This window comes from Bubalus bubalis, chromosome 9 (genome assembly GCF_019923935.1).
Source record: "Bubalus bubalis isolate 160015118507 breed Murrah chromosome 9, NDDB_SH_1, whole genome shotgun sequence".
NCBI classification, from domain to species: Eukaryota; Metazoa; Chordata; class Mammalia; order Artiodactyla; family Bovidae; genus Bubalus; species Bubalus bubalis.
The window spans coordinates 93,865,566-93,891,654 of record NC_059165.1 but is presented as its reverse complement, the minus strand read 5'-3'; the positions used below and the strand labels follow the sequence as shown (position 1 = coordinate 93,891,654).

The 26,089-nt window shown below is 43.7% G+C and overlaps 1 protein-coding gene and 1 pseudogene across 1 annotated transcript; one reads left to right on the top strand and one right to left on the bottom strand.

The window, feature by feature from the left end:
* The first annotated feature begins 6,508 nt into the window (after positions 1 to 6,508).
* On the top strand, positions 6,509 to 10,563 carry LOC102406360 (heterogeneous nuclear ribonucleoproteins A2/B1-like). The gene is made up of 2 exons (XM_044948065.1): positions 6,509 to 6,655; positions 8,751 to 10,563. The coding sequence occupies exon 2, from the start codon at positions 8,950 to 8,952 to the stop codon at positions 10,030 to 10,032; it is 1,083 nt and encodes a 360-aa protein (XP_044804000.1). The 5' UTR covers positions 6,509 to 6,655; positions 8,751 to 8,949; the 3' UTR covers positions 10,033 to 10,563.
* Positions 10,564 to 21,782: 11,219 nt separating this feature from the next.
* On the bottom strand, positions 21,783 to 23,387 carry LOC102406696 (annotated as a pseudogene).
* Between the last annotated feature and the right edge of the window lie 2,702 nt (positions 23,388 to 26,089).

The window sequence follows — 26,089 nt, the reverse complement described above, 5'->3', positions numbered from 1 at the left end:
GCCTGTTCTCTATGTCTGTGACTCCATTGTTGCCCTGCAAATGGATTCATCAATACCATCTTTCTAGATTCCATATATATGCGCGTACTGTTAAAATTGAACCATAGATCATGTATAATAGTATGTTAGTTTTAGGTGTACAATATAGTGATCCAACAATCAAATACACTGCAAAATGATCACTGTGAGAAGTTCAGTAAGTTCTCTCACTCTCCAAAATTATTAGTGTTATTGACTGTATCTCTTGTGCTGTATATTATATCCCCATGACCTATTTATTTCATCAATAGAAGCTTGTCTTTCTTAATCCCCTTCACCTAGTTTGCCCAGCCCCCAATCCCCTCCCTCTGGCAACCGCCAGTTTGCTCTGTATCTGTTTTGTTTGTTTTTAGATTCCACATATTAGTCAGATTATACAGTATTTGTCTTTCTATGTCTGACTTATTTCACTTTGCATAATACTGTCCTGATTCATCTGTATTGTTGCAAATGGCAAGATTTCATTTTTTTTTGTTGCTGAGTAATATTCCATTTTATGTACATACCACATCCTCTTTATCCATTCATCTATTTAAAAATATTTTTAGATTTTTAATTGGAGTATAATTGCTTTACAATGTTGTGTTGGTTTCTGCCATACAATAGCATGCCATACAACAGCCATAAGCATATATATATCCCCTCCCTCTTGAGCCTCCCTCCCATCCCTCCTCCATTTGTCTACTGATAAGACATTTAGAATGTAAGTTCAAAACACTAAGTAATTCGTGAGCCCAACTCTCCTGTAGACTTTAACATAAAATGAAGAAAGATTATGGTAAATAAATATTGAGATTTACCATGAAAAGGAAAGATCATGATAGATGCTGCAAAGAGATGTGGGTGAAAGTCAAGTCTGTCTTTCTCAAGGACCACACTCTCCTTTTCTTCGGCACCAATGTAGCCTGTCTCACTGTGTTTTCAGGGCTCTTTCTTGGTTCCTCTCTCTTCCTCACTGGCAATCCTACTGGCCCTTAAGGCCAGAGTCAGTCTCTCCTCTTACTTCTTACCGTATACATCTGACTCTTGCTATCTGCTGAGGTTACTTGTTTCTTGCAGACAGGCTGTGAGAGATCCCAGCTGGTTCCTGGACTCCTCTATAGCTGATATGGACACCACGGGGGGTGTCAGGGCTGGTGTGCACACACCTACCCATCCTTAGGTTGGTCCAGACTTTCACCTGAACTACTTGGTGGAATTGCTGTTAAGGCATTTGTAAAATCCAAAGAACTTTCACCTTCTTCGTGGCTGCAAGTAGGAGTCCTTGCGTTCTCTTGTTCTCCAAGGTCTCCCCCCTTTGGCTGTCACCTGAGCTCACTGTCAGCCTGGAAAGCTATTCTAGTCACTGATCTCTGGAATATGCAGCTGATCAGTCTTCTCCCCCCCCCCCCCACCTTTTTTAAAAATAATTTTATTTACTTACTTTTGGCTGTACTGGGTCTTTATTGCTGCTCAGGCTTTTCTCCAGTTGCGAAGAGCTGGGGCTACTCTCTAGTTTCAGTGCTTGGGTTTCTCACTGTGTTGGTTTCTCTTGTGGAGCACAGGATCTAGAGCACAGGCTCAGTAGTTGTGGTGCATGGGCTTAGTTGCTCTGAGGTATGTGAGATCTTCCTGGACCAGGGATTGAACCCACTTATGCATTGGCAGATGGATTCGTTACCACTGGACCACCAGGGAAGCTCTGGTCAGTCTTCTTGAGTGTCTAGAGCTTCAGCCAGTTTTCTGCTTGGCCTGTTTCATGGTCTCGTTGCTTCCTCTGTGAAGTCGGTGTGGAGCCCTATACCACAGTCACAGGTGTGGAACTTTGTACCAAGGTCACAGGACAAGAATCTCTGGAATTAACCAAGCTCCATAGCAAATGTTGTCATGAACATCCTGATCTAAACTAGCTAATTCTCTGACCTTCATATTGCAGGTTTCCCAGATAGCGCTAGAGGTAAAGAATCTGCCTGCCAATGCAGGAGACATAAGAGACTCAGATTCCATCCCTGGGTCAAGAATATCCTCTGGAGAAGGAAATGGCAACCCACTCCAGTATTCTTACCCAGAGAATCCCATGGACAGAGGAGTCTGGGGGGCCACAGTCCATGAGATCACAAAGAGTCTGACACTACTGAACTTTTGAGCACACCATTACCCACCTGCAGCATCCTAAAGCAAAAATGTTAGTCACTCAGTCATGTCTCTTTGTGACCCTCTGAACTATAGCCCACCAGGGTCCTCTGTCCACGGGATTCTCCAGGCAAGAATACTGGAGTGGGTTGCCATGCCCTTCTCCAGGGATCTTCCCAACTCAGGGATGGAACCCATGTTTCCTGTGTCTCCTGCACTGGCAAGTGGATTCTTTACCAGCTGAGACATAATACAGCATACACTTAGGTAAAGATAGCACATTTTGAATGATATACTGCAATAAACTAGGAATTACAGCTTAGATTTCAAATCCTTTTTCCACATAATCCAATTTCGAGATTCTAATCACAATGATCTGTTTAAAATGCAAAACTGATCATTTACTTGAACTTTTCAGTCCTTTTCATTTTTGTCCTTGGCAGATATTTATCCTGTTGTCCTGCGCTAATAACACTGCCTTCTTTATTCCCCAATGTGTCTCAATTTGGAGAAAAAAAGTTTGGTCACCTTTTTTGCAAAGCACCTACTATGTGCAAAGTGCTGGTATAGAACTTGTGGTCCAGAATTAAACAGTGCTGCTCCCATTTCCTTAGTGAAAGGAAATGGTAAGTAGAGCAAAGAGTTCATAACATCATATAGAAATAAATGCTGTGATCAACAGTAAGACAGAGAGAGATGGAGGGAGGGAGATAGTTTAAGTATGAGCATTTATTCACATTTAAGTGTTTTTTCATGTGTTCATGTACATAAACTCTTGGTGGGGAGTGGATTGTCTCCTTCCGGGGTTTGAGGGAGGCTCCTATGCATTGTAAATTCCTTCCAGGTGCACTTTTTTTGGACTTTATCTTGTTTTTTAAATTTATTTGGCTGTACTGGGTCTTAGTTGTGGCACAGGGGTTCTTGGTTGCAGCAAGTGGGATCTAGTTCACTGACCAGAGATAGAACCCAGGCCCCCTGCACTGGGAGCGTGGACTCTTAGCCACCGGACTACCAATAGGATATAAAGTATATTGAAGAGGAGACTTATTTAGAAATTCACTCACATAGTTATGAAAGTGAGAAACCTTGCAGTCTTGTTTCTGAGTCTGATACTGAGCAGGGGTCTATGGGACTCCAGGGCACAAAGCCTTTCCATGTCCCCCATTTCTTTGACTACAGGAAACAGCCTTCATTCAGCCCCCATGACCTTCCCTGAGCCCCAGTGGGCAGATTCAAGCAGTTGTTAATTAAGGAAGGGAGGGGAATGCAAGACCAGGGAGAAATGGTCAAGAGTGACCTTAGAGCAAGGTCTTGTGTTGTTGTTCAGTCACTAAGTCGTGTCCAACTCTTTGCCAGCCCATGGGCTATAGCACACCAGTCTCCTCTGTCCTCCACTATCTCCCAGAGTTTGCTCCAATTCATACCTACTGAGTCAGTGATGCTATTTAACCATCTCATCCTCTGCTGCCCTCTTCTTTTGCCTTCAATCTTTCCCAGCATCAGGGTCTTTTCCAGTGAGTCAGTTCTTCGCATAAGGTAGCCAAAATATTGGAGATTCAGCTTCAGCATCAGTCCTTCCACTGAATTTAATTTCTTTGAGGATTGACTGGTTTGATTTTCTTGCTGTCCAAGGGACTCTCAAGAGTCTTCTAGAGCACCACAGACTCCTACTTACCTCACCACCAACCCAGCAGAATGCAAGCCTGTCACTGCCTTGATCCTTATCACCTACCCCTGACCAAAAGCCCAGACTATAAGACCTCTCCCTATTCCCCATCAAGGGGGGTACAGTTCTTGAGGCGCGAGCCTACTCTGGTCCCTCTTTGCCTGGCAAAGGAATAAAGCCACTCTTTTTTTCTCCTTCATAACTGACCTCATCTTTCCACTTGGCATCAGTGCATAGAAAGGCAAGATTTTGGCAGCACTATCTGCAGGCTGGAGAAGCAGAAAGCCAGCGGTAAAATTCAGCTCAAGTCTGAAGGCCTGAGCTCTGAGTCCAAGGGAAGGAAAAGGTGGACATCCCAGTTCAAGAAAAGAGAATGGATTCACCCTTCCTTCGCTTTTTTGATCCATTTGGCCCTCAGCAGAGTGGATGACACCCCCCTCCACCTGCCCAGTATCCTCTGGCACACTGGGGAGGGTGGGGTCTCTTAACTTAGGCTATGGAATCAAATGCTAATCTCTTCTAGAAACATCTTCAGGAACACACTCAGAATTAATACACAACCTGCTAACTGGGCATTCCCTAGCCCAGTCATGCTGCTTCCTATAATTAAACATCACATGTTGTATTATCCACCCAACACCTATATAAACAGAACAAGGTGACCTAGGTGATTTTATTTTTAAATTTTTTTTATATTTTTTTAAACTCTTTTGGGCTTCCCTGGTGGCTCAGATGGTAAAGAATCTGCCTGCAGTGCAGGAGACCTGGGTTTGATCCCGGAGTTGGTAAGATCCCCTGGAGAAGAAAATGGCAATCTACTCTAGTCTTCTTCTTGGGAAATCCTAATGGACAGAGGAATCTGGCAGGCTACAGTCCATGGGGTCGCAAAAGAGTTGGACACAACTTAGCAACAAAACAACAAAATACATTGTTGTGGAAGGACTGATACATGGCTGCAGCTTAATGTTCACTAATGATTACTTTCTGCACATCATTGGGGTATAAATGATTATATAATTTTAAATTAAAAAAATTTTATAGGTGTATAATTGCTTTACAGTTTTGTATTAGTTTCTGCTGTACAACAACATGAATCAACCTTAAGCATACATATATCCCTTGCTTCTTGAGCCTCCCTCCCACTCCTCCCATCCCAGCTCTCTAGGTCATTATAGAGCACTGGGCTGAGCTCCCTGTGCTATACAGCAACTTCCCACTAGCCGTCTATTTTACACATGGTAGTGTACATAGGTGTAGAAGGCAATGGCACCCCACTCCAGTACTCTTGCCTGGAAAATCCCATGGACGGAGGAGCCTGGTGGGCTGCAGTCCATGGGATCGCTAGGAGTCGGACACGACTGAGCGACTTCACTTTCACTTTTCACTTTCATGCATTGGAGAAGGAAATGGCAACCCACTCCAGTGTTCTTGCCTGGAGAATCCCAGGGACGGGGGAGTCTGGTGGGCTGCCGTCTCTGGGGTCGCAAAGAGTCAGACACGACTGAATCGACTTAGCAGCAGCAGCAGCAGTGTACATAGGTCTATAATTTTAAATATTTAAAAATCCACATTAAAGAAAGTAAACAGAGAGGAAACTGGTTTCTATACTATTTCTATTTACCAAAGAAATTGAAATTATTTCAAAATGTAGTCCACATCAGAATGAAGAAAAAGTTAAATCACAGTCAGTGAAATAAAGATAGTTAAGAGACTATTTAAAGGGCTTCCCAGGTGGCTCTAGTGGGAAAGAACCTGCCTTTCAGGAAATGTAAGAGAGGTGGGTTTGATCCCTGGGTGGGGTAAATCCCCCCGAGGAGGGCATGGCAGTCCACTCCAGTGTTCTTGCCTGGAGAATCCCATGGACAGAGGAGCCTGGTGGGCTGCAGTCCATGGGGTCCCAAAGAGTCAGACATGACTGAAGCGACTTAGCAAATGCACAAAACACTGATTTCTTTGGAATGGCTATTGGCATAGACTTTATAGATTTTTAATAAAGATTTGGACTTTTACTGATAAACATTTAAACAGCCTCTATTATATTGTGTTAAAACATAAGCTTATGGATATTTCAGTCCCTTGGACTGCAAGGAGATCCAACCAGTCCATTCTAAAGGAGATCAGCCCTGGGTGTTCTTTGGAAGGAATGATGCTAAAGCTGAAACTCCAGTACTTTGGCCACCTCAGCGAAGAGCTGACTCATAGGAAAAGACTCTGATGCTGGGAGGGATTGGGGGCAGGAGGAAAAGGGGATGACAGAGGATGAGATGGCTGGATGGCATCACCGACACGATGGACATGAGTTTGAGTGAACTCTGAGAGATTGTGATGGACAGGGAGGCCTGGCGTGCTGCGATTCATGGGGTTGCAAAGAATCGGACACTGAGCGATCAGATCAGACTGAGTGACTTATCTGATCTGATCTGATGGATATTTCTGTGTATAGAAATAATTTTTTTTGTAGAATGTATCCTGACTGAGAGTAAACATTAAAAATGTTGGTAGAAACTGCCAACAGCACTCCCAGACACAAATGTATTACATTTTTTTCATTTACAAGAGTATCTGACAGTGTCAATAGCCTCAAATTCTCAACTGTGTGGATAAAGTTTCATAAATCTCTTCAAAGCCTTTGATGTGAGGGAGGGGTGTGTCCTCTGGATTGGGTTGTCCCCTGATTGGGTTGTCCACTCTCTTCCCCTATAAAAGGAGAATCAGAAGCAGAAGTTCATGTGCTTTCCAGCAAGTCACAGGCTTTCTGAATCTCCAGAGTGGTCAGAGGACAGCACTTGGAAGACAGAGAATCCTGCATAGACCAGAGTTCCAAGCAGGCCTCTTCTGGTGAGTGTGGAATCTCTCTTGATTGCAAGAGAGTGCTCATGTATATACTTTTTTTTTTTTTTTTGCAAAGTCTTTTTAAGTTGGCAGACAATAGCTCTTAAAGAGGTTACCTTGTTGAAAGTTATTTCCTTGGTGTTAGTGTTAGGAATACTGAAGATTTTGTATATTTTTGAGTCTGAAGCTTTTTTAGGATAGTAGCCCAGATTCTTTTCTTGGGCATGCGGGATCTTAGTTCCTAGACCAGGGATCAAACCCCATGCAGTGGAAGCTTGGAGTCTTAACCACTGGACCACCAGGGAAATCCTAGGTAGTACATATATATATTTTTTAAAAACAAAATCACTATGAAGTAGAAGTATTTGGCTGTGTTCTTTAAATAGCTCTCTCTGAGAAGTTGTTTTACACACTATGGGTTTAGTTTTCCTTCCTTTCTTTAAAAAAATTCAGTTCTTTGCTTCAAGAACTATTTGAACCTATTGCTTCAAATAGGTCATCAGTTTGGCCTTCCGCAATTTCTTCATCAACAATTGTCATTAATTTTTTCTCCCTTCTTACCTCTCTTCCTCCATATCTCCTTCTTTCTCTGTCTCTCTGTTGGCCTTACTGATGCTCACAATACTTAATTATACCTGAAACTATAGTAGATATGGGCTTCTCAGGTAGCTCAGCTGGTAAAGAATCCACCTGTAATGCAGGAGACCACCGTTAGACTCCTGGGTCAGGAGGTTCCCCTGGCGAAGGGATAGGCTACCCACTCCAGTATTCTTGGGCTACCCTGGTGGCTCAGACTGTAAAGAGCCTTCGTGCAATGTGGGAGATCTGGGTTCAATCGCTGGGTTGGGAAGATGCCCCGGAGGAGAGCATGGCAACCCATTCCAGTATTCTTGCCTGGAGAATCCCCACAATAGTAGATATTCTTTAGTCTATAACCCTTTTTACTCATTAGGATTCAAATAAACTGGGGCAGTGACTTTAATTTAAACTCAAGGGTTTTAGTACAATGTGGCATATAATTGTTGTTTGGTCGCTAAGTCATGTCTAACTCTTTGCCATCCCATGGACTGCAGCACGCCAGGCTCCCCTGTCCTTCACTATCTTTCAGAGTTTGCTCTAATTCGTGTCCACTGAGTTGGTGATGCCATCCAACCATCTCATGCTCTGTCATCCCCTTCCTCTCCTGCTTTCAATCTTTCCAAGCATCAGGGTCTTTTCAATTTTTCTTCAGATCAGGTGGCCAAAGGATTGGAGCTTCAGTTTCAGCATTAGTCCTCCCAACAGATGCTCAAATGGGATGATCAAATAATTTTCCCTCCAAACTTGGGACTTCTAGATCAATGTTCAGGGATAGTGTTAATAATTATGGCAGGACAACAGAAATAAAATAAAAATTTTAGTTTCTCCCTTTAAAAATATCTTCTGAAGACAGAGATGATGGATTTAAATGAAAGGGTGTGGTGATTAGGTTCACATGTTAACCAGATTATTGTGATTAGAGGTTAAATGGATTACATAGAGAAAGGATTAGAAGCCCTAGTGCCAATTAGACAGTCTACCACAAAAGAGATTTTTATCATTGTATAACTTGAGTGAATTTATTAGAAAAGTTTAGAAAGTCTTTTTTTGAGTTTGAACAGTCTTTTTCAAAAAATATATCTGAGCCCAGTCTAAGGGCAAAGTGAATAAGTGAGTCTATCAGTGTAAACTGCTAAAGTCCACATTACTCTTCCCTTCATTGGGCATCCAACTTAGTGAGAAAATCAAGATAAAGAGATGATGAGCCTGCAAGCTAAGTTGCTTCAGTCTGTATCTATTTGTGAACCCATGGACTGCAGCCTTCCAGGTTCCTCTGCCCATGGGATTCTCCAGGCAAGAAAACTGGAATGGATTGCCATGCCCTTCTCCAGGGGATCTTCCCGACCCAGGGATCGATTACATCTAACCTGCATTGGCAGGCAGGTTCTTTACCACTAGCACCACCTGGGAAGTCTGGATAGTATACATACAATTCAAAATTGGAAACATTAATAGGGAAAGTGCAATATTAATCTTAATGACTGGATCAGGAAAGGTCACTGTGTTAAATGGTGTTTTGCAGGAACATTGAAAGGTGCTCAAGACTGATTCAAAGGCTCCAGAGGCAGCGGCTCTGGAGGTCTGAGCCACATCACCGACTCCCTGTGGAGGTTCCTAGACCTGCCGTTCCTGGAGCAGTAGAGGGCCTCACCCCGCAGTAGAGACCTGCCGGGTCTCTGTTCATCCCACGAGATCTCGCGTTAACCTCGGCTACTGGAAATATGGCTGCAGCGAGTGAACGGGCAATGGAGAAAACTGTGAAATCTGTTCCTGTGAAGAGAGAAAAGAAAGAAAACGAACAAATCCGTAAACTCTTCATTGGTGGCTTGAGCTCTGAAACCACAGAAGAAAGTCTGAAGAACTACTACCAGCAGTGGGGAGAACTCACAGACTGTGTGGTCATAAGGGGCCTTGCCAGTCAAAAATCAAGAGGGTTTGGTTTTGTTACTTTCTCCTCCGTGGCTGAGGTGGATGCAGCCATGGCGGCCAGGCCTCATTCCATTGATGGGAGAGTGGTTGACGCCAAACGTGCTGTTGCGAGAGAGAAGTCTGAAAAACAGGGGTCGCTTGTCACTGTGAAGAAGCTGTTCGTTGGTGGAATTAAGGAAGATACCGAGGAGCATCATCTTAGAGAGTACTTTGAGAAATACGGAAAAATCGATGCCATTGAGATCATTACAGATAGGCAGTCAGGCAAGAAAAGAGGCTTTGGATTTGTGACTTTTGATGACTATGATCCCGTGGATAAGATAGTGTTGCAGAAATACCATGCCATCAATGGTCATCGTGCAGAAGTTGGCAAGGCTTTGTCGAGACAGGAAATCAAGGAAATTCAAGGTCCTAGAAGTAGAAAAGGAGGCCCTTTTGGTTTTAGTGTTTCTTCTAGTGGGGGTGGAAATTTTGGACGAGGGCCAGGAACTAAATTTAGAGGAGAAGCTGATGGATATGGAAATGGCCCCAGATCTAGGGATGGCTGTCATGGGTATGGAGGAGGACCTGGAGGTGGGAATTTTGGAGGTTACCCTTGTTATGGAGGTGGGAATTTTGGAGGTTACCCTTGTTATGGAGGAGGAGGTGGAGAATATGCTGGTCGAGGTCCTGGGTATGGCAACCAGTGGGAATTCTCTGGAGGTGGTTATGGCAATAATTTTGGAAATTACGACCAGCAACCTTCTAATTATGGTCCAATGAGGAATGGAATCTTGGGTGTTGGCAGGAACATAGCGGCCCCATACGGTGGAGAAAATTATGGCCCAGGAGGTAATGGAGGAAGTGGGGGTTATGGAGGTGGAAGTGGATATTGAGCTTCTTCCTGTTTGCCCTGGGCTTCACTATCTGAATAGCAGAGGATGAGAGCCCAGACATAACAGAACAGTTTCAGGTTATTGAAATAAGGACATTAAGAAAACTCTTATCTCAGCCATGAATAAATATTTAGTGATGTGTCAGAAGACCTCAGAGCAGATTCAAAGAGTCATTTTTGTGAATGGACGGGATTATTTAAGAACATTACCTTCCTGTGGAGGAAAAATTGTAAAAAAAAACTGACTTTGAGACAGTTTCCTAGCTTCTTAATTGTTTCTTTCTAGTGAGTGTAGAAGTATTCCTTCTTTGATAATGTTAAATGTGTAAGTTTCAGGTGACATGTGAAACCTTTAAAATGGTTTTTTCTCAAAGTTTTGAAACTATTAGCCAGAATCAGCACAATAGACAGAATGTTGTTCCTTTTATTGGACAAATAAAAATATATTAAACTTGAAAAAAAAAACTTTGTTTCTGTAGAGTTAAGAAGCAGTTGTACTTTTATGATTTAATAAAATAATTCTGAAAGAAAAGCAGTTGTAATTTGTCCTTTTTCATTTATAACTTTTTCACTTTAAAATTTTTATCTCTTAAGTAATTTTTTTCTACTTTTATGAGCTATTATTGATATATACTATTTAATTTACTGTTTATTTTTGCAGCTTCCCAGGTGGCATCAGTTCAGTTCAGTCCCATAGTCATGTCCGACTCTTTGCGACCCCATGAATTGCAGCACACCAGGCCTCCTTGTCCATCACCAACTCCTGGAGTTCACTCAAACTCATGTCCATCGAGTCAGTGATGCCATCCAGCCAGCTCATCCTCTGTCATCCCCTTCTCCTCCTGCCCCCAATCCCTCCCAGCATCAGAGTCTTTTCCAATGAATCAACTCTTTGCATGAGGTGGCCAAAGTACTGGAGTTTCAGCTTCAGCATCAGTCCTTCCAAAGAACACCCAGGACTGATCTCCTTTAGAATGGACTGGTTGGATCTCCTTGCAGTCCAAGGGACTCTCAAGAGTCTTCTCCAACACCACAGTTCAAAAGCATCAATTCTTCAGCGCTCAGCCTTCTTCACAGTCCAACTCTCACATCCATACATGACCACTGGAAAAACTATGACCTTGACTAGATGGACCTTTGTTGGCAAAGTAATGTCTCTGCTTTTGAATATGCTGTCTAGGTTGGTCATAACTTTCCTTCCAAGGAGTAAGCGTCTTTTAATTTCATGGCTGCAGTCACCATCTGCAGTGATTTTGGAGCCCCCAAAAATAAAGTCTGACACTGTTTCCACTGTTTCCCCATGTACTTCCCATGAAGTGATGGGACCAGATGCCATGATCTTCATTTTCTGAATGCTGAGCTTTAAGCCAACTTTTTCACTCTCCACTTTCACTGTCATCAAGAGGCTTTTTAGTTCCTCTTCACCTTCTGCCATAAGGGTGGTGTCATCTGCATATCTGAGGTTATTGATATTTCTCCCAGCAAACTTGATTCCAGCTTGTGCTTCTTCCAGCCCAGCGTTTCTCATGATGTACTCTGCATAGAAGTTAAATAAGCAGGGTGACAATATACAGCCTTGACATACTCCTTTTCCTCTTTGGAACCAGTCTGTTGTTCCATGTCCAGTTCTAACTGTTGCTTCCTGACCTGCATACAGGTTTCTCAAGAGGCAGGTCAGGTGGTCTGATATTCCCATCTCTTTCAGAAATTTCCACACTTGTCATCCATACAGTCAAAGGCTTTGGCATAGTCAGTAAAGCAGAAATAGATGTTTTTCTGGAACTCTCTTGTTTTTTCCATGATCCAGCGGATGTTGGCAATTTGATCTCTGGTTCCTCTGCCCTTTCTAAAAGCAGCTTGACCATCTGGAAGTTCATGGTTCACATATTGCTGAAGCCTGGCTTGGAGAATTTGGGGCATTACTTTACTAGCATGTGAGATGAGTGCAATTGTGCGGTAGTTCGAGCATTCTTTGGCATTGCCTTTCTTTGGGATTGGAATGAAAACGGACTGGCATAGTGGTAAAGAATCCACCTGCCAATGCAGTAGACGTGGATTCAATCCCTGGGTGGGAAAGATCCCCTGCAGAGGGAAATGGCAACACACTCCAGTATTATCAACTGGGAAATCCTATGGACAGAAGAGCCTGGGGGCTTTAGTCCATGGGGTCCCAAGAGTTGGACATGACTTAATGACTAAACCACAAGACCACTATCACTCATTTATTTAGGCTGCACTGGGTCTTCATTGCAGTGCATGGATGCCTCTCTTGTTGTAAAGCACCGACTCTAAGGTGCATGGGTTCTCTACTTGAGGCACACAGGCTCAGTAGTTGCAATAGGTAGGCTTAGTTGTCCTGTGGTATATGGGACAAAAAACAAGTGTTAATTATAGTCATCATGTACATTATATCCCTTGTTGTTCATTCGCTGTGTCATGTCTGACTAGTTAGAACCCTATAAACTGCAGCATGCCAGGTTTCTCTATCACTATCTCCCTGAGTTTCCTCAAATAACATGCCCATTGAGTCAGTGATGCCATCCAACCGTCTCATTCTCTGTTTTCCCCTTCTCCTCTTGCCCTCAATTTCCCCAGCATCATTGTGTTTTCCAATGAGTCAGCTCTTCGCATCAGGTGGCCAAAGTATTGGAGCTTCAGGTTCAGCATCAGTCCTTCCAATGAATATTCAGGGTTGATTTCCTTTAGGATTGACTGGTTTGATCTCCTTGCAGTCCAAGGGACTCGCAAGAGTATTCTCCAGCAACACAGTCTGAAAGCATCAATTCTTTGGTGCTCAGCCTTCTTTATGGTCCAACTCTCGCATCCATACATAACTACTGGAAAAAGCATAACTTTGACCAAATGGACCTTTGTTGGCAAAGTCATGTCTCTGCTTTTAAAAACAGTCAAGGCTTGACATTGCTATTCTTCCAAGGAGTAAGTGTCTTTTAATTTTGTGGCTGCAGTTACCATCAGAAGTAATTTTGGAGCCCCCCCCCAAAATAAAGTCTGTCACTGTTTCCATTGTTTCCCTATTTATTTGCCATGAAGTGATGGGACCAGATGCCATGATCTTTGTTTTTTGAGTGTTGAGTGTTAAGCCAGCTTTTCCCCTCTCCTCTTTCACCTTCTTCAAGAGGCTCTTTAGTTCCTCTTCACTTTCTGACATTAAAGTGGTATCATCTGCATATCTGAGGTCGTTGATATTTCTCCTGGCAATCTAGATTCTAGCTTGTGCTTCAGCCAGCCAGGCATTTCTCATGATGTACTCTGCATTGAAGTTAAATAAGCAGGGTGACAATATACAGCCTCGATGGACTCCTTTCTCAAATTTGAACCAGACCATTGTTCTGTGTCTGGTTCTAACTGTTGCTTCTTTTCCTGCATACAGGTTTTTCAGGAGGAAGGTAAGGTGTTCTGTTATTCCCATTTCTTTAAGAATATTACAGTTTGTCATGATCTACACAAAAGCTTAGTCATATCTGACTCTTTGCAACCCCATGAATTGCAGCAAGCCAGGCCTCTCTGTCGATCACCAACTCCCTGAGTTCACCCAAACTCATGTCCATTGTGTCAGTGATGCCATCAAGCCATCTCATCCTCTGTCATCCCCTTCTCCTCCTGCCCCCAATCCTTCCTAGCATCAGAGTCTTTTCTAATGAGTCAACTCTTCGCATGAGGTGGCCAAAGTACTGGAGTTTCAGCTTTAGCATCATTCCTTCCAAAGAACACCCAAGACTGATCTCCTTTAGAATGGACTGGTTGGATCTCCTTGCAGTCCAAGGGACTCTCAAGAGTCTTCTCCAACACCACAGTTCAAAAGCATCAGTTCTTTGGCGATCAACTTTCTTCACAGTCCAACTCTCACATCCATACATGACCACTGGAAAAACCATAGCCTTGACTAGACAGACCTTTGTTGGCAAAGTGATGTCTCTGCTTTTGAATATGCTATCTAGGTTGGTCATAACTTTCCCTCCAAGGAGTAAGCGTCTTTTAATTTCATGGCTGCAGTCACCATCTGCAGTGATTTTGGAGCCCCCCAAAATAAAGTCTGACACTGTTTCCACTGTTTCCCCATCTATTTCCCATGAAGTGATGGGACCGGATGCCATGATCTTCGTTTTCTGAATGTTGAGCTTTAAGTCAACTTTTTCACTCTCCTCTTTCACTTTCATCAAGAAGCTTTTTAGTTCCTCTTCACCTTCTGCATAAGGGTGGTGTCATCTGCATATCTGAGGTTATTGATATTTCTCCCAGCAATCTTGATTCCAGCTTGTGCTTCTTCCAGCCTAGCATTTCTCATGATGTACTCTGCATAGAAGTTAAATAAGCAGGGTGACAATATACATCTCCTGTTTGACCACATCCAATTTACCTTGTTTCATGGACCTAACATTCCAGGTTCCTATACAGCATCGGACTTTCCTTTCACCAACAGATACAATCACACCTGGGTGTCATTTTCACTTTGGCTCAGGCTCTTCATCCTTTCTGTAGCTATTTCTCCACTCTACCCCAGTAGAATATTGGGCCCCTACCAACCTGGGGGTTCACCTTTCAGTGTCATATCTTTTTGCCATTTCAAACTGTTCATGGGGTTCTCAAGGCAAGAATGCTGAAGTGGTCTGCCATTCCCTTCTACAGTATACCACGCTTTTAGCAGGGACATGCCCTTCAGCTGCTCAGCGTAGCTGGATGAAATGCCTTGTGCTTTGGCTTTCCCACTGCTGGTCCTCAGTGAGCATTTAAACCTTCACTGGCCATCAAGAGTCAGTCAAGATGTGGCCAGAGTTTGAGGCAAAGGCCCTGTTGGAGTGGCTGAAAAGGGGGTCTGGGGAAGTCTGGAACTGATGTTGGAGGATGCCCAGGAGTGGAGGGCACCCCCACCTCTGCTGCTGCTGGCTACCCTGGAGTCGATCCACTGCCTGGGAGCTGCTGTCCACCAGTGGAGCTGATAAGCCGCCCAGGAGCTGACTATATCCTGGCTTTTCCACTGCCACTGGTTGCCCTAGTACTTTATTTATCTTCTTAACCAAAAGTTTGTACCTTTTGGAAACCTTCATTCTATTTCTCTGCCCACAAATTCCCCACCTCTGGTGGTATCTTTTCCTTTGAGATTAAAAAGGAAACTTTAAGTTCATCATATAAATGAGATGCTATAGTATTTGTCTTTCTCTGACTTATTTCACTTAGCATAGTGCCCTCAAGAGATTATCCATGTTGTTGGAAATGGCACAATTTCCTTATTTTTTTTTTATGGTTGAACAGTCTATCGTTATATGTGTATATATATATGTGTATGTATATATGTATATGAGCATGTGTATAGATACATGTATATATGCATAAAATGTAAAATCACATTTTATTTATTCATTCACCTTTTGATAGATATTTAGGGTCATTTCCATGTCTTAGCTATTGTAAGTAATGCTGCAATGAACATGGACTATTCAGGATCATGACTTTTGTTTTGTTCAGATATATACCCAGAAGTGGAGTTGAAATAGAGCAAGTCCCTATAGTCCTTCCCATCCCCCTACCGCATGTCCTCAACCTGCCTATTATCTGTGGGGAAAAAAAAAAAAAAACTTAGCTAGAAGAACAAGTTTAATCATAGAAGTGAGAAAATGCAGAAGCAAAGAAAAGCAGTCAAATAGGACAAAACAGTAATAGTTTAGTCATTAAACATAGTCAAGGAACTTTAGCTCTTTCTCAAGGGCTATAGATAATATTTTGAGCCATATCCTGAGCTGTCTTGTAGATACTGAAGCTCCCACCAAGTGGAATAGGTTAACTGCATGATGACCAGACTGGAGCCATGACAGAAGCTCCCACAGTTGTGAGCACTGGCCTTAAGGAAATGGGAACAAACCAACCCTGGAACTTAAAATCAACTGTGTTTAAAACAATCAAGATGATGTTGGTCAGACCACTGGTAACCAATTTCAAGATTACTGTTAGAGCTGACTGCTGTTTCTACATGTAGCCCCATTCTTCTGCCTATACACTCTATTGCCCCATGATTGTCAAGGGGGGAGTTGCCCTTTGGACAGGAGTCTGCCCTCCCCCATGGCCCCAGTCACTGGCATCCAAAATAAAGTAAATTTTCCTTTCCATCAACCTTGCCTCTTTATTGGCTTTTGAGCAGTGAGCATCTGGACCCCATTTTCAGTTACAGTTTGATGAATTCTGACTCCATATTAAGATATAATTGGAGTCAGAATTCATCAAACTGCAAGGAGATCCAACCAGTCCATTCTGAAGGAGATCAGCCCTGGGATTTCTTTGGAAAGAATGATGCTAAAGCTGAAACTCCAGTACTTTGGAGTTAGGCCACCTCATGCGAAGAGTTGACTCATTGGAAAAGACTCTGATGCTGGGAGGGATTGGGGGCAAGAGGAGAAGGGGATGACAGAGGATGAGATGGCTGGATGGCATCACTGACTCGATGGATGTGAGTCTCAGTGAACTCCAGGAGTTGGTGATGGACAGGGAGGCCTGCCGTGCTGTGATTCATGGGGTCGTAAAGAGTCAGACACGACTGAGGGACTGATCTGAGTCTGATCTGAATATGATCCAAATTACAATGTTCTCCTATCTATTCACTTTTATCGTATCAGAAGGAATAAATTCTCATCACAAAACTGCTTTTTTCTTAAAAAAAAATTAAATCTGTGGAAGAAGGCATTTAAATTATAACTGATATTAAGGAATTAAGTAACTAAGAAGGTTTTGATTCCAAGAAAAGGCTGATTTAGTAAGCTTCAAGACAGTGCAAGAGCAAATAGTCAAACAAAAGCACAGAGTGAAAAATAGACAAGACAGAGCTAAAAGATAAGTGGGAAGTGATGAGGAGTGGACTAGAGAGAAGGTGGGGAGGAATTGATATCACAAGTGAAAATATACGCAAGCATGTTCCAAATGGATGAAATACAACCCACAGATGTAAGTAACTCAACGTCCTTTGAGCAAAAAACAAAACAAAACAAAAACAAAAACACAGGGGAAAGAATGAGATACACTATGGTCTCAATGCCAAAGTTAAATGTAAAAAGATTTTAGACATTTTAGAGACTACAGAGGCTAATTGGTGATGCCTAGACATAAATAAAAACTAAGATAGCAATACAGAACCTTTTTATTTTAGAAAATATTTTAATTTCTCTCTCTCTCTTTTTTTTTTTTTGGCTGTGCTGGGTCTTCACACGGACTTACCTCCAGGGGCAGCACGTGGGCTTCTCTTGCTGCAGCCCATGGGCTTCTTGCTGCAGTGCAATGGGTCTCTTGTACAGATCATGGGCTCTAGAGTGCAAGAGCAGTAGCTGCAGCCCAGAGGCTTAGTTGACCTGTGGTATATGGGATCTCAGTTCCCTGACCAGGGATCTAACCTGTGTTGGAGGGTGGATTCCTTTTCTTATATAATTTTATTTATTTATTTCTGGTTATGCTGGGTCTTCATTGCTGTGTGGGTTTTTCTCTAGATGCAGCGAATGGGGGCTACTCTCTAGTTGTGGTGCTTGGGCTTCTCACTGCAGTAGCTTCTCGTTTTGGAGCATAGGCTCTAGAGCACAGGCTCAATAGATGTGGTGTACCGGCTTAGTTGCTCTGAGCATGTAGGATCTTCCTAGATCATGGATCAAACCCATATCTCCTGCACTGGCAGGAGGATTCATTGAGCCACCAGGGAAGTCCCTGGAAAATGGATTCTTAACCAGTGGACCACCAGGGAAGTCCTGAGAACCTTTTTAAAGTGCTAAAATAAATCTCATGTCAAGACAAAATTCTATACCCAGCATCAAATTGGTCCCAAATAAAGATGTCTGAAAAACTTAAAGTGAAGCATTTCATTGCTGCTGCTGCTGCTGCTGCTAAGTCGTTTCAGTCGTATCCGACTCTGTGCGACCCCATAGACGACAGTCCACCAGGCTCCCCTGTCCCTGGGATTCTCCAGGCAAGAACACTGGAGTGGGTTGCCATTTCCTTCTCCAATGCATGAAAGTGAAAAGTGAAAGTGAAGCCGCTCAGTTGTGTCCGACTCTTAGCGACCCCATGGACTGCAGCCCACCAGGCTCCTCCATCCATGGGATTTTCCAGGCCAGAGTACTGGAGTGGGGTGCCATTGCCTTCTCTGATTTCATTGTTAGTAGCCTTGAATTAGACAAAGTACTAGACAGTGTTATTAAGTCCAAAGGACAATAATTCCAAATTGAAAATTAGGGATGCAGGAAAGAATAGAGTCAATAAAAGAGAATTTAAAATAAATATCGATGAATTTTGGTTTATAAACAGTTCAAGAAATATGTCATGGGGATTAAAATATATGTAGAATTAAAATGCATGACAGCAGTAATAGAAAAGCCAGGAAAGTTAAAATGAAATTGAAAGTATTCTAAGATTTTAGCTTTGAGAAAAGTGGTAAAAATGATTATCTGTATTTGTTGTTTAGTCACTAAATTTTGTCCAACTCTTTTGTGACCTCAGGGACTGTAGCCCACCAGGTTCCTCTGTTCATGGGATTTCCCAGGCAAGAATACTGGAGAGGGTTGCCATTTCTTTCTCCAGGGGATCTTCCCCATCCAGGAACCAAACCTGCTTGAAAGGCGGATTCTTTACCACTGAGCCGGCAGGGAAGCTCAATTATCTGTATCAGGCTACATTAAATGAAGGAATCATAATTTAATCATAATTCATAATACTCATTAATTCATAATTTAGTGCAACCACAAATATTTGTATATGAAAATAACACGTTTATACAGAGAACAATGTGATAATGAAAGAGTTAAGTTATAGTCAGTGAAGTAAAGAGAGTTTAGTGCAAAGGGTAGGGAAAGTCAGATGGTTGAAGTAATTTCGTATTTATTAGTAATTTTCCCAGGTGGCGCTAGTGGTAAAGAACCAGCCTGCCAATGCAGGAGACATAAGAGACTCAGGTTTGATTTGGGTCGGGAAGATCCCCTGGAGGAGGACATGGCAACCCACTCCAGTATTCTTGACTGGAGAATCCCATAGACAGAGGAACCTGTCAGGCTATAGTCCATGGGGTCGCAAAGAGTCAGACATGACTGAACCGACTGAGCATGCGTGCATGCAGGTGAAACACAAATGAACAAAACTACTTTCTCTGGCATGGCTGTGGGATGCAGACATTCCAGATTTGTTAATACAATTTGGGCGTTAATTACTGGTAAACATGTGAATGGTCTCTATCATATTGTGTTAATACATGAGTTTACGGATTATTTTAAAAAAATAAAGCTTTTAACACTTAAACTTTAAACATATATAATACTGTACCTTAATGAGATAATGGATGTCAAAGCTATTGCGGCAATCGTTTCGTGATATAGATGTCATATCATTATACTATTATATTCCCTTTAAACATCTATACTGTGTGTGTGTGTGCTAAGTCGCTTCAGACTCTTTGCAGCCCTATGGACTATAGCCCATCAGGCTCCTCTGTCCATGGGATTCTCCAGGCAAGAATACTGGAGTGGGTTGCCCTGCCCTCCTCCAGGGGATCTTCCTGACTTAAGATTGAACCAACATCTCCTTCAATTCCTGCATTGCAGGCAGATTCTTTACCGCTGAGCCATGGGGGAAGCCCAAACATACATAGTACTGTATGTCAATTGTGTGTCAATGATATCTCATGAAATCAGAAAAAAAAATTGTTATGAAAAAAATTAAAAGTACAAAAAAGTATACATCAAAGAGGACAAACAACTGTGTTTTTCTTCAGAATTATTTTATTGAATCATAAATGTACACCTGCTTTATAACTACACTCTAAAATTTAAGGAACAATGTTATGCCTCATTACAACATACTCCTGGCTAACAGCTTTTCAATATCTGAGAAAAATCTTGCAAAAGTTTTCACATGATCAAAATAAGGATGCTTCTATACTCTGACAAAGACCACTAGAAAAAAATAATTAAGCTAAGAAACCGTCTCAAAGGCATTTTCTATATAGTTTTTCCTCTGCAGGCAGGTAATGTTCTTAAATAATCCACTCCATTCACCAATGGCTCTCTGCAGCTGCTCTGGTGTCTTCTGTCACATCACTGCATGTTTACTCATGACTGAGACAATTCACCCGAAGCTGTCCTGTTACCTCTGGGCTCTCATCCTCTGCTATTTAGACAGTGAGAGAAAGTTGCTCAGTCATGTCTGACTCTTTTCGACCCCATGGACTATACAGTTCATGGAATTCTCCAGGCCGGAATACTGGAGTGGGTAGCCTTTCCCTCCTACAGGGGAACTTCCTAACCCAGGGATTGAACCCAGGTCTCCCGAATTGCAGGTGGATTCTTTACCAGCTGAGCCACAAGGGAAGCCCATGGCAAATAGGAAGAAGCTCAATATCAGCTTTGCCTTCTCAACCCCCACTTCCTCCACTGCCTCCTGGACCAGAGTTTCAGTCTGTAAGTTTTCCCCACTGCTGGAAGTAGTTCCTCAGACTTTCTTCTGTGGTTTCAGACTCAGTTGCTTCAGTTCAATTCCCCATAGTTGAAGGAGATGAGAGAGATCTCAGCAAAGAATGCAGGTCTGAACTGACCTGGCTTGTCCTGGCTCTGGTGAGAACCTAAGGTGCTCCAGGAAAGTACCTCCAGGAGCATCTCCATGAAGACTCAGCAACGCTGCTATGGCCTCTCAGCTCCTGTCTCCCTTGAAGCAATCCTGAGCGATTTTCTATCTTCCTGTAAAACATATCAGTTGAAGAGAGTGACCTTTCCAGAATCAGTCATCAAAATTAATATTCTATTTTCTCTATTAGTTTTCAAATTGTGAATTGTATATGTGTTATCATCTCTTCCTTTTATGTTGATTTTCTCACCTAGTTGAATACCCAATGAAGGGAAGAGTAATGTGGACTTTAATGGTTCACACTGACATTCTTCATACTTATTTATTCACTTTGCTTTTAGAAGGGGATCAGATATATTTTGTTGAAAGAAAGTATTCACTCTCCAAAAACACTTTCTAAAGTTTTATCTGAAAGTCACTCAACCTCAGTTATACCATGATACCACCTTTTTGGTGGGAGACTGCAGTCAACTGTAACTATGATTTTAACATTCTCTCTCTCTTAATCCCTTTAAGACTCTAACCATAATAATCTACTTAAAATGTAAACCTAATCAGTGCACCCTTTCTTTTACAACCCATCACTTCTGTCTTCAGAGGATGTTTTTAGAGGGAGAAAATAAACATATTTTAATCCTCTTGTCCTGCCATAATTATTAACACAATCCCTTTCAACACCCAGTATTTCCCAGTTTGGAAAGAAAATCATGTGATCCTTATGTTTACCGAGTTTACACCTATTACATGCCAAGTTGTGGACTAAGACCCATGATTCAAAATGTCACTGAACAAAGTTGTTGCCCCAATTTATTTGAATCTTCGTGACAGAAAAGATTTTTTTTTACTCTATTCCTAGGTTTATTTAACTCTACACAACAAAGAACCACCACAACATCATCTAAAATGCCACGAAGTTACAAAACCCAAAAGAGAAAATAAATAGTACTGACTGTACAATAAAAACCAAAAAAGCAATGTACACATTGCCAGGGTAGCCTGCAGGACCATGAACAGCAACACAACTGCCCCCGTGGAGGGGTGGTTCTGTGATGACCTGGCAGATCTGGCTCGCAACTTACCAATTTCAGAGAAAGGGAGGGAGTGTGTGTGTGTGTGTGTGTGTGTGTGTGTGTATACACGTGAAAAGAACTATTTGGGGCAGATAACATGGGGCATTTGACCCTAGAGGTCAGAAGAGGACCCTAGCAGGGGAGCAGGGCTAGGATAACAGGAATGGCATCACGACAGGACCAGGCCACCAGATCAGCCCAGCTCATTTGGGACATGGGAAAACGTGTTCCCAGGCCGGGGATGTCCCTCCACCTGGAGCCCCCTGGCTCATCCCTGCTGCTTTGCTAACTATATGACTCCCAGGAACTATAGAAACTTGGACGTTTTCCAGCCGGAACACTGGAGGGCATCTTTACAAGCACAACCCCAAACCAGCAACACCCCTGCAGCCGGAGCTCTGCTGCTCGGGGACAGGTGTCAACTGCTGCCCTCACCTTCGGCAGGAGCTGGAGCTGGAGCCGCTCCAGTGGCGGCGGCGGCGAGGGGAGCAGGGTCGCCGGCGCTCGGGGGACCTGCCCCAAGGGGAACGCGACCTGCTCCTCCTCAGCCTGTGCCACGTGGAGGGAGCGGTGGCAGCATTCTCTGGGGAGGGCTCAGTCGTCTGGGGGTGGCTGGGGCCAGGGGGCCAGCATGGCTGTGGCCGTGATCTGCTGGGCGTCGACTGCTCTCCATCCATGTGCTTGAGCGCCTTCGCAGCCTCTTCCGGACTCTTGAACTCCACGTAGGCGTGGCCTTGAGACGGATGCGCGCGCATCCTTTCTCTGGGCAGGTCGATCGCTCGAACTCTCCCGAAGGTGGAGAATATCTCCCGAAGGTGGAGAATATCTCCCAGATGTGCTCCCTGGTCACCTTCCGGGTGAGCCTCGCTACGTGCACTTTGGTGGGCTTAGGGGCGGGGCTGCGCCGTCTCCTTTCCTTCTCGTCTTGTCCGGGTGGTTTGGGTTTGGAACCCGACCGCCGCCTGTCATCTCTGGGGCGCCAAGGCCTCGGAGAGCCGGGAGAGCTGCTGGAGCTGGAGCTGCGGGACCCACTGGAGAGTCCCGAGAGGCCGGATGCTGAGAGCGAGCCGGAGCCGCGGCTGGAGCCCGCGCGGGACCGAGCCCCGGAGCTGCTGCTACCGCCCGAGGCTCTGAGCCGCTTCCGAGCTTTATCCCTGCCGCGGTCCTTCTCGCCGGACTGCTGGGTAGCACTTGTATCTTTACAGCGATCCACGGACTGCTCGCCAGAGCGCTCTTTGAGTGGGATGGGAGACGGAGTCATCTCGCCTCCGCGCTTCTCAGCTTCAGGAGAGAAAGGGGTTAATAGATTAAAGGCTGTTTCCTACAGTGGTAGGTACGATAGAGTGCTGTGATCATCAATAAGGCCATCACAGAGACAGAAAAAGAGGGAGATATAGAGGAAGAGAAGTAAGAAGAAAGAAAAAATATTAATGACAATTATTGATGATAAAGAGATTGGAGAAATGACACATATGGATCAGGGAGCTGAATTTTTAAAAACATTCTATTGTTTGCTAAATGTTCCCAGAAATACAAGAGCCAGTGATGTACTAGATTATTTTAGCCCAACATCAAAGCAGGTTCCAGGTTGTTTTCAGTTCAGTTCAGTGGCTCAGTCGTGTCCGACTCTGCGACCCTGTGAATCGCAGCACGCCAGGTCTCCCTGTCCATCACCAACTCCCAGAGTTCACTGAGACTCACGTCCATCGAGTCAGTGATGCCACCCAGCCATCTCATCCTCTGTCGTCCCCTTCTCCTCCTGCCCCCAGTCCCTTCCAGCATCAGAGTCTTTTCCAATGAGTCAGCTCTTCGCATGAGGTGGCCAAAGTACTGGAGTTTCAGCTTTAGCATCATTCCTTCCAAAGAAATCCCAGGGCTGATCTCCTTCAGAATGGACTGGTTGTATTTCCTTGCAGTCCAAGGGACTCTCAAGAGTCTTCTCCAACACCACAGTTCAAAAACATCAATTCTTCGGCGCTCAGCCTTCTTCGCAGTCCAGCTCTCACATCCATACATCCAGGTTGTTTTAGACAACATTAAATGTTGGTGGCTCAGACGCTAAAGGTTGTTTTAGACAACATTAAATGTTGGTGGCTCAGATTGCATCTGTTGGCAATGCAGTAGACGTTGTGCGCATGCTAAGTTGCTTCAGTTGTGTCCGACTCTTTGTGACTCTATGGACTGTAACCCTCCAGGCTCCTTTGTCCATGGGATTCTCCAGGAGAGAATACTGGAGTGGTTTGCCATTCCCCCGCTGACCCAGGGATTGAACTGGAGTCTCTTCCGTCTCCTGCATTGGCAAACAGGTTCTTTCCCAGTACCGCCACCTGGGAAGCAGTAGACATTAAAGAAAGCTTTATAGAAACATTAAAATACACAAAGGTACTGGATTAAGTTGGAAAAGAAATGAGGTAAAGTTCGATGTTGCCTCAGAGGATATCTCAGGTAGAGAAATCAAAAAGTGAGAAAAAAGAAAAGACACTGTAAAATAACTTAAAAGTCACCTTGACCCTGGTGTGAGTGATATAGGCAATCACAGACAAAACCCTTACCACAAGTCCTAGCACCACACCGCTGTGTCAGCCCCAGGGCCCATGGACGTCCAATCTGTACTGTCTTCGTTGCAGCTCAGGGCCACCACAGGGGAAACTAAACCACGAGAAGTAGACCCTGTGCTGATGTATCAGGCAGATGGCTGGAACATTCTGTCGTCTTCCAGCTTAAAAATGGGACAGTCTGGGCTTTGTAGTGTCATTTAGTTCAGAACTGCCTTTCATGGGAGCACTGCCTCCTCAGCCCACATTATAAGCACTATTAATAGGAAGAGAAAGAAATCTGAAACCCAGTATGGCAGAGTCTGGGGTAGTGTCTATGCATTTCTGCCAAGGGGTCAACCCAGGCCTCTATCTGTAATAAGGACCCTCCTATCAAGTCTCAGAAAGCTTCTCCACCTCACCAGCCGTGACCAGTGGTTTTCAGAGTGAGAAAATGAATCCTTGGACCATAAGCAGCAGCAGCAGCACCTGGGGAATTACTATTAGAAATGTGGAGTCTCAGGCCTTGCTCCCAGATGTGATGAAGCAGAGACTCTGGGATGGAGCAGCAGAGAGCTGAATTAAAAAGGAAGGAAGGAAGAAAGAAAATACCAGAAAAATAAACGACCCGATCAAAGAAATGGGCCAAAGAACTAAACAGACATTTCTCCAAAGAAGACATACAGATGGCTAGCAAACACATGAAAAGATGGTCAACATCACTCATTATCAGAAAAATGCAAATCAAAACCACAATGAGGTACCATGTCTCGCTGGTCAGAATGGCTGCCATCAAAAAGTCTACAAACAATAAATGCTGGAGAGGGTGTGGAGAAAAGGGAACTCTCTTACACTGTTGGTGGGAATGCAAACTAGTACAGCCACTGTGGAGAACAGTGTGGAGACTTCTTAAAAAAACTGGAACTAGAACTGCCATACGACCCAGAAATCCCACTGCTGGGCATACACACTGAGGAAACCAGAGTCAAAAGAGACACATGTACCCCAACATTCATTGCAGCACTGTTTACAATAGCTCAGACGTTGAAGCAACCTAGATATCCATTGGCAGACAAATGGATAAGGAAGTTGTGGTACATACACACAGTGGAATATTACACAGCTATTAAAAAGAATGCATTTGAGTCAGTTCTAACAAGTGGATGAAAGTGGAGCCTATTATCCAGAGTGAAGTAAGTCAGAAAGAAAAACACCAATACAGGATATTAATGCATATATATGAAATTTAGAAAGATGGTAACGACAACGCTATGTGCATGACAGCAAAAGAGACAAAGATATAAGGAACAGAGTTCTGGACTCTGAGGGAGAAGGTGAGGGCGGGATGATTTGAGAGAATAACATTGAAAAGTGTATTGGAAAGAAAAGTGAAAGTGAAGTCACTCAGTCGTGTCCGACTCTTTTCGACCCCCTGGACTGTAGCCTACCAGGCTCCTCCCTCCATGGGATTCTCCAGGCAAGAGTACTGGAGTGGGTTTCTGTTTCCTTCTCCAGGAGATCTTCCCAACCCAGGGATCGAACCCAGGTCTCCTGCATTGCAGGCAGACGCTTTACCATCTGAGCCACCAGGGAAGACTCGAAAAGTGTATTACCATATGTGAAATAGATCGCCAGTCCAAGTTCAATGCATGAAACAGGGCACTCAAAGCCAGTGCGCTGGGACGACCCAGAGGAATGGAATGTGGAGGGAGGTGGCGGGGGGCGGGTTTGGGGCGGAGGGGACAACATGGCTGATTCATGTCAATGTATGGCAAAACCCACAATATTGTAAAGTAATTAGCTCCAATTAAAATAAACTGAAAAAAAAAAAAAAAGCCAAGAAACTTGTGGGTAA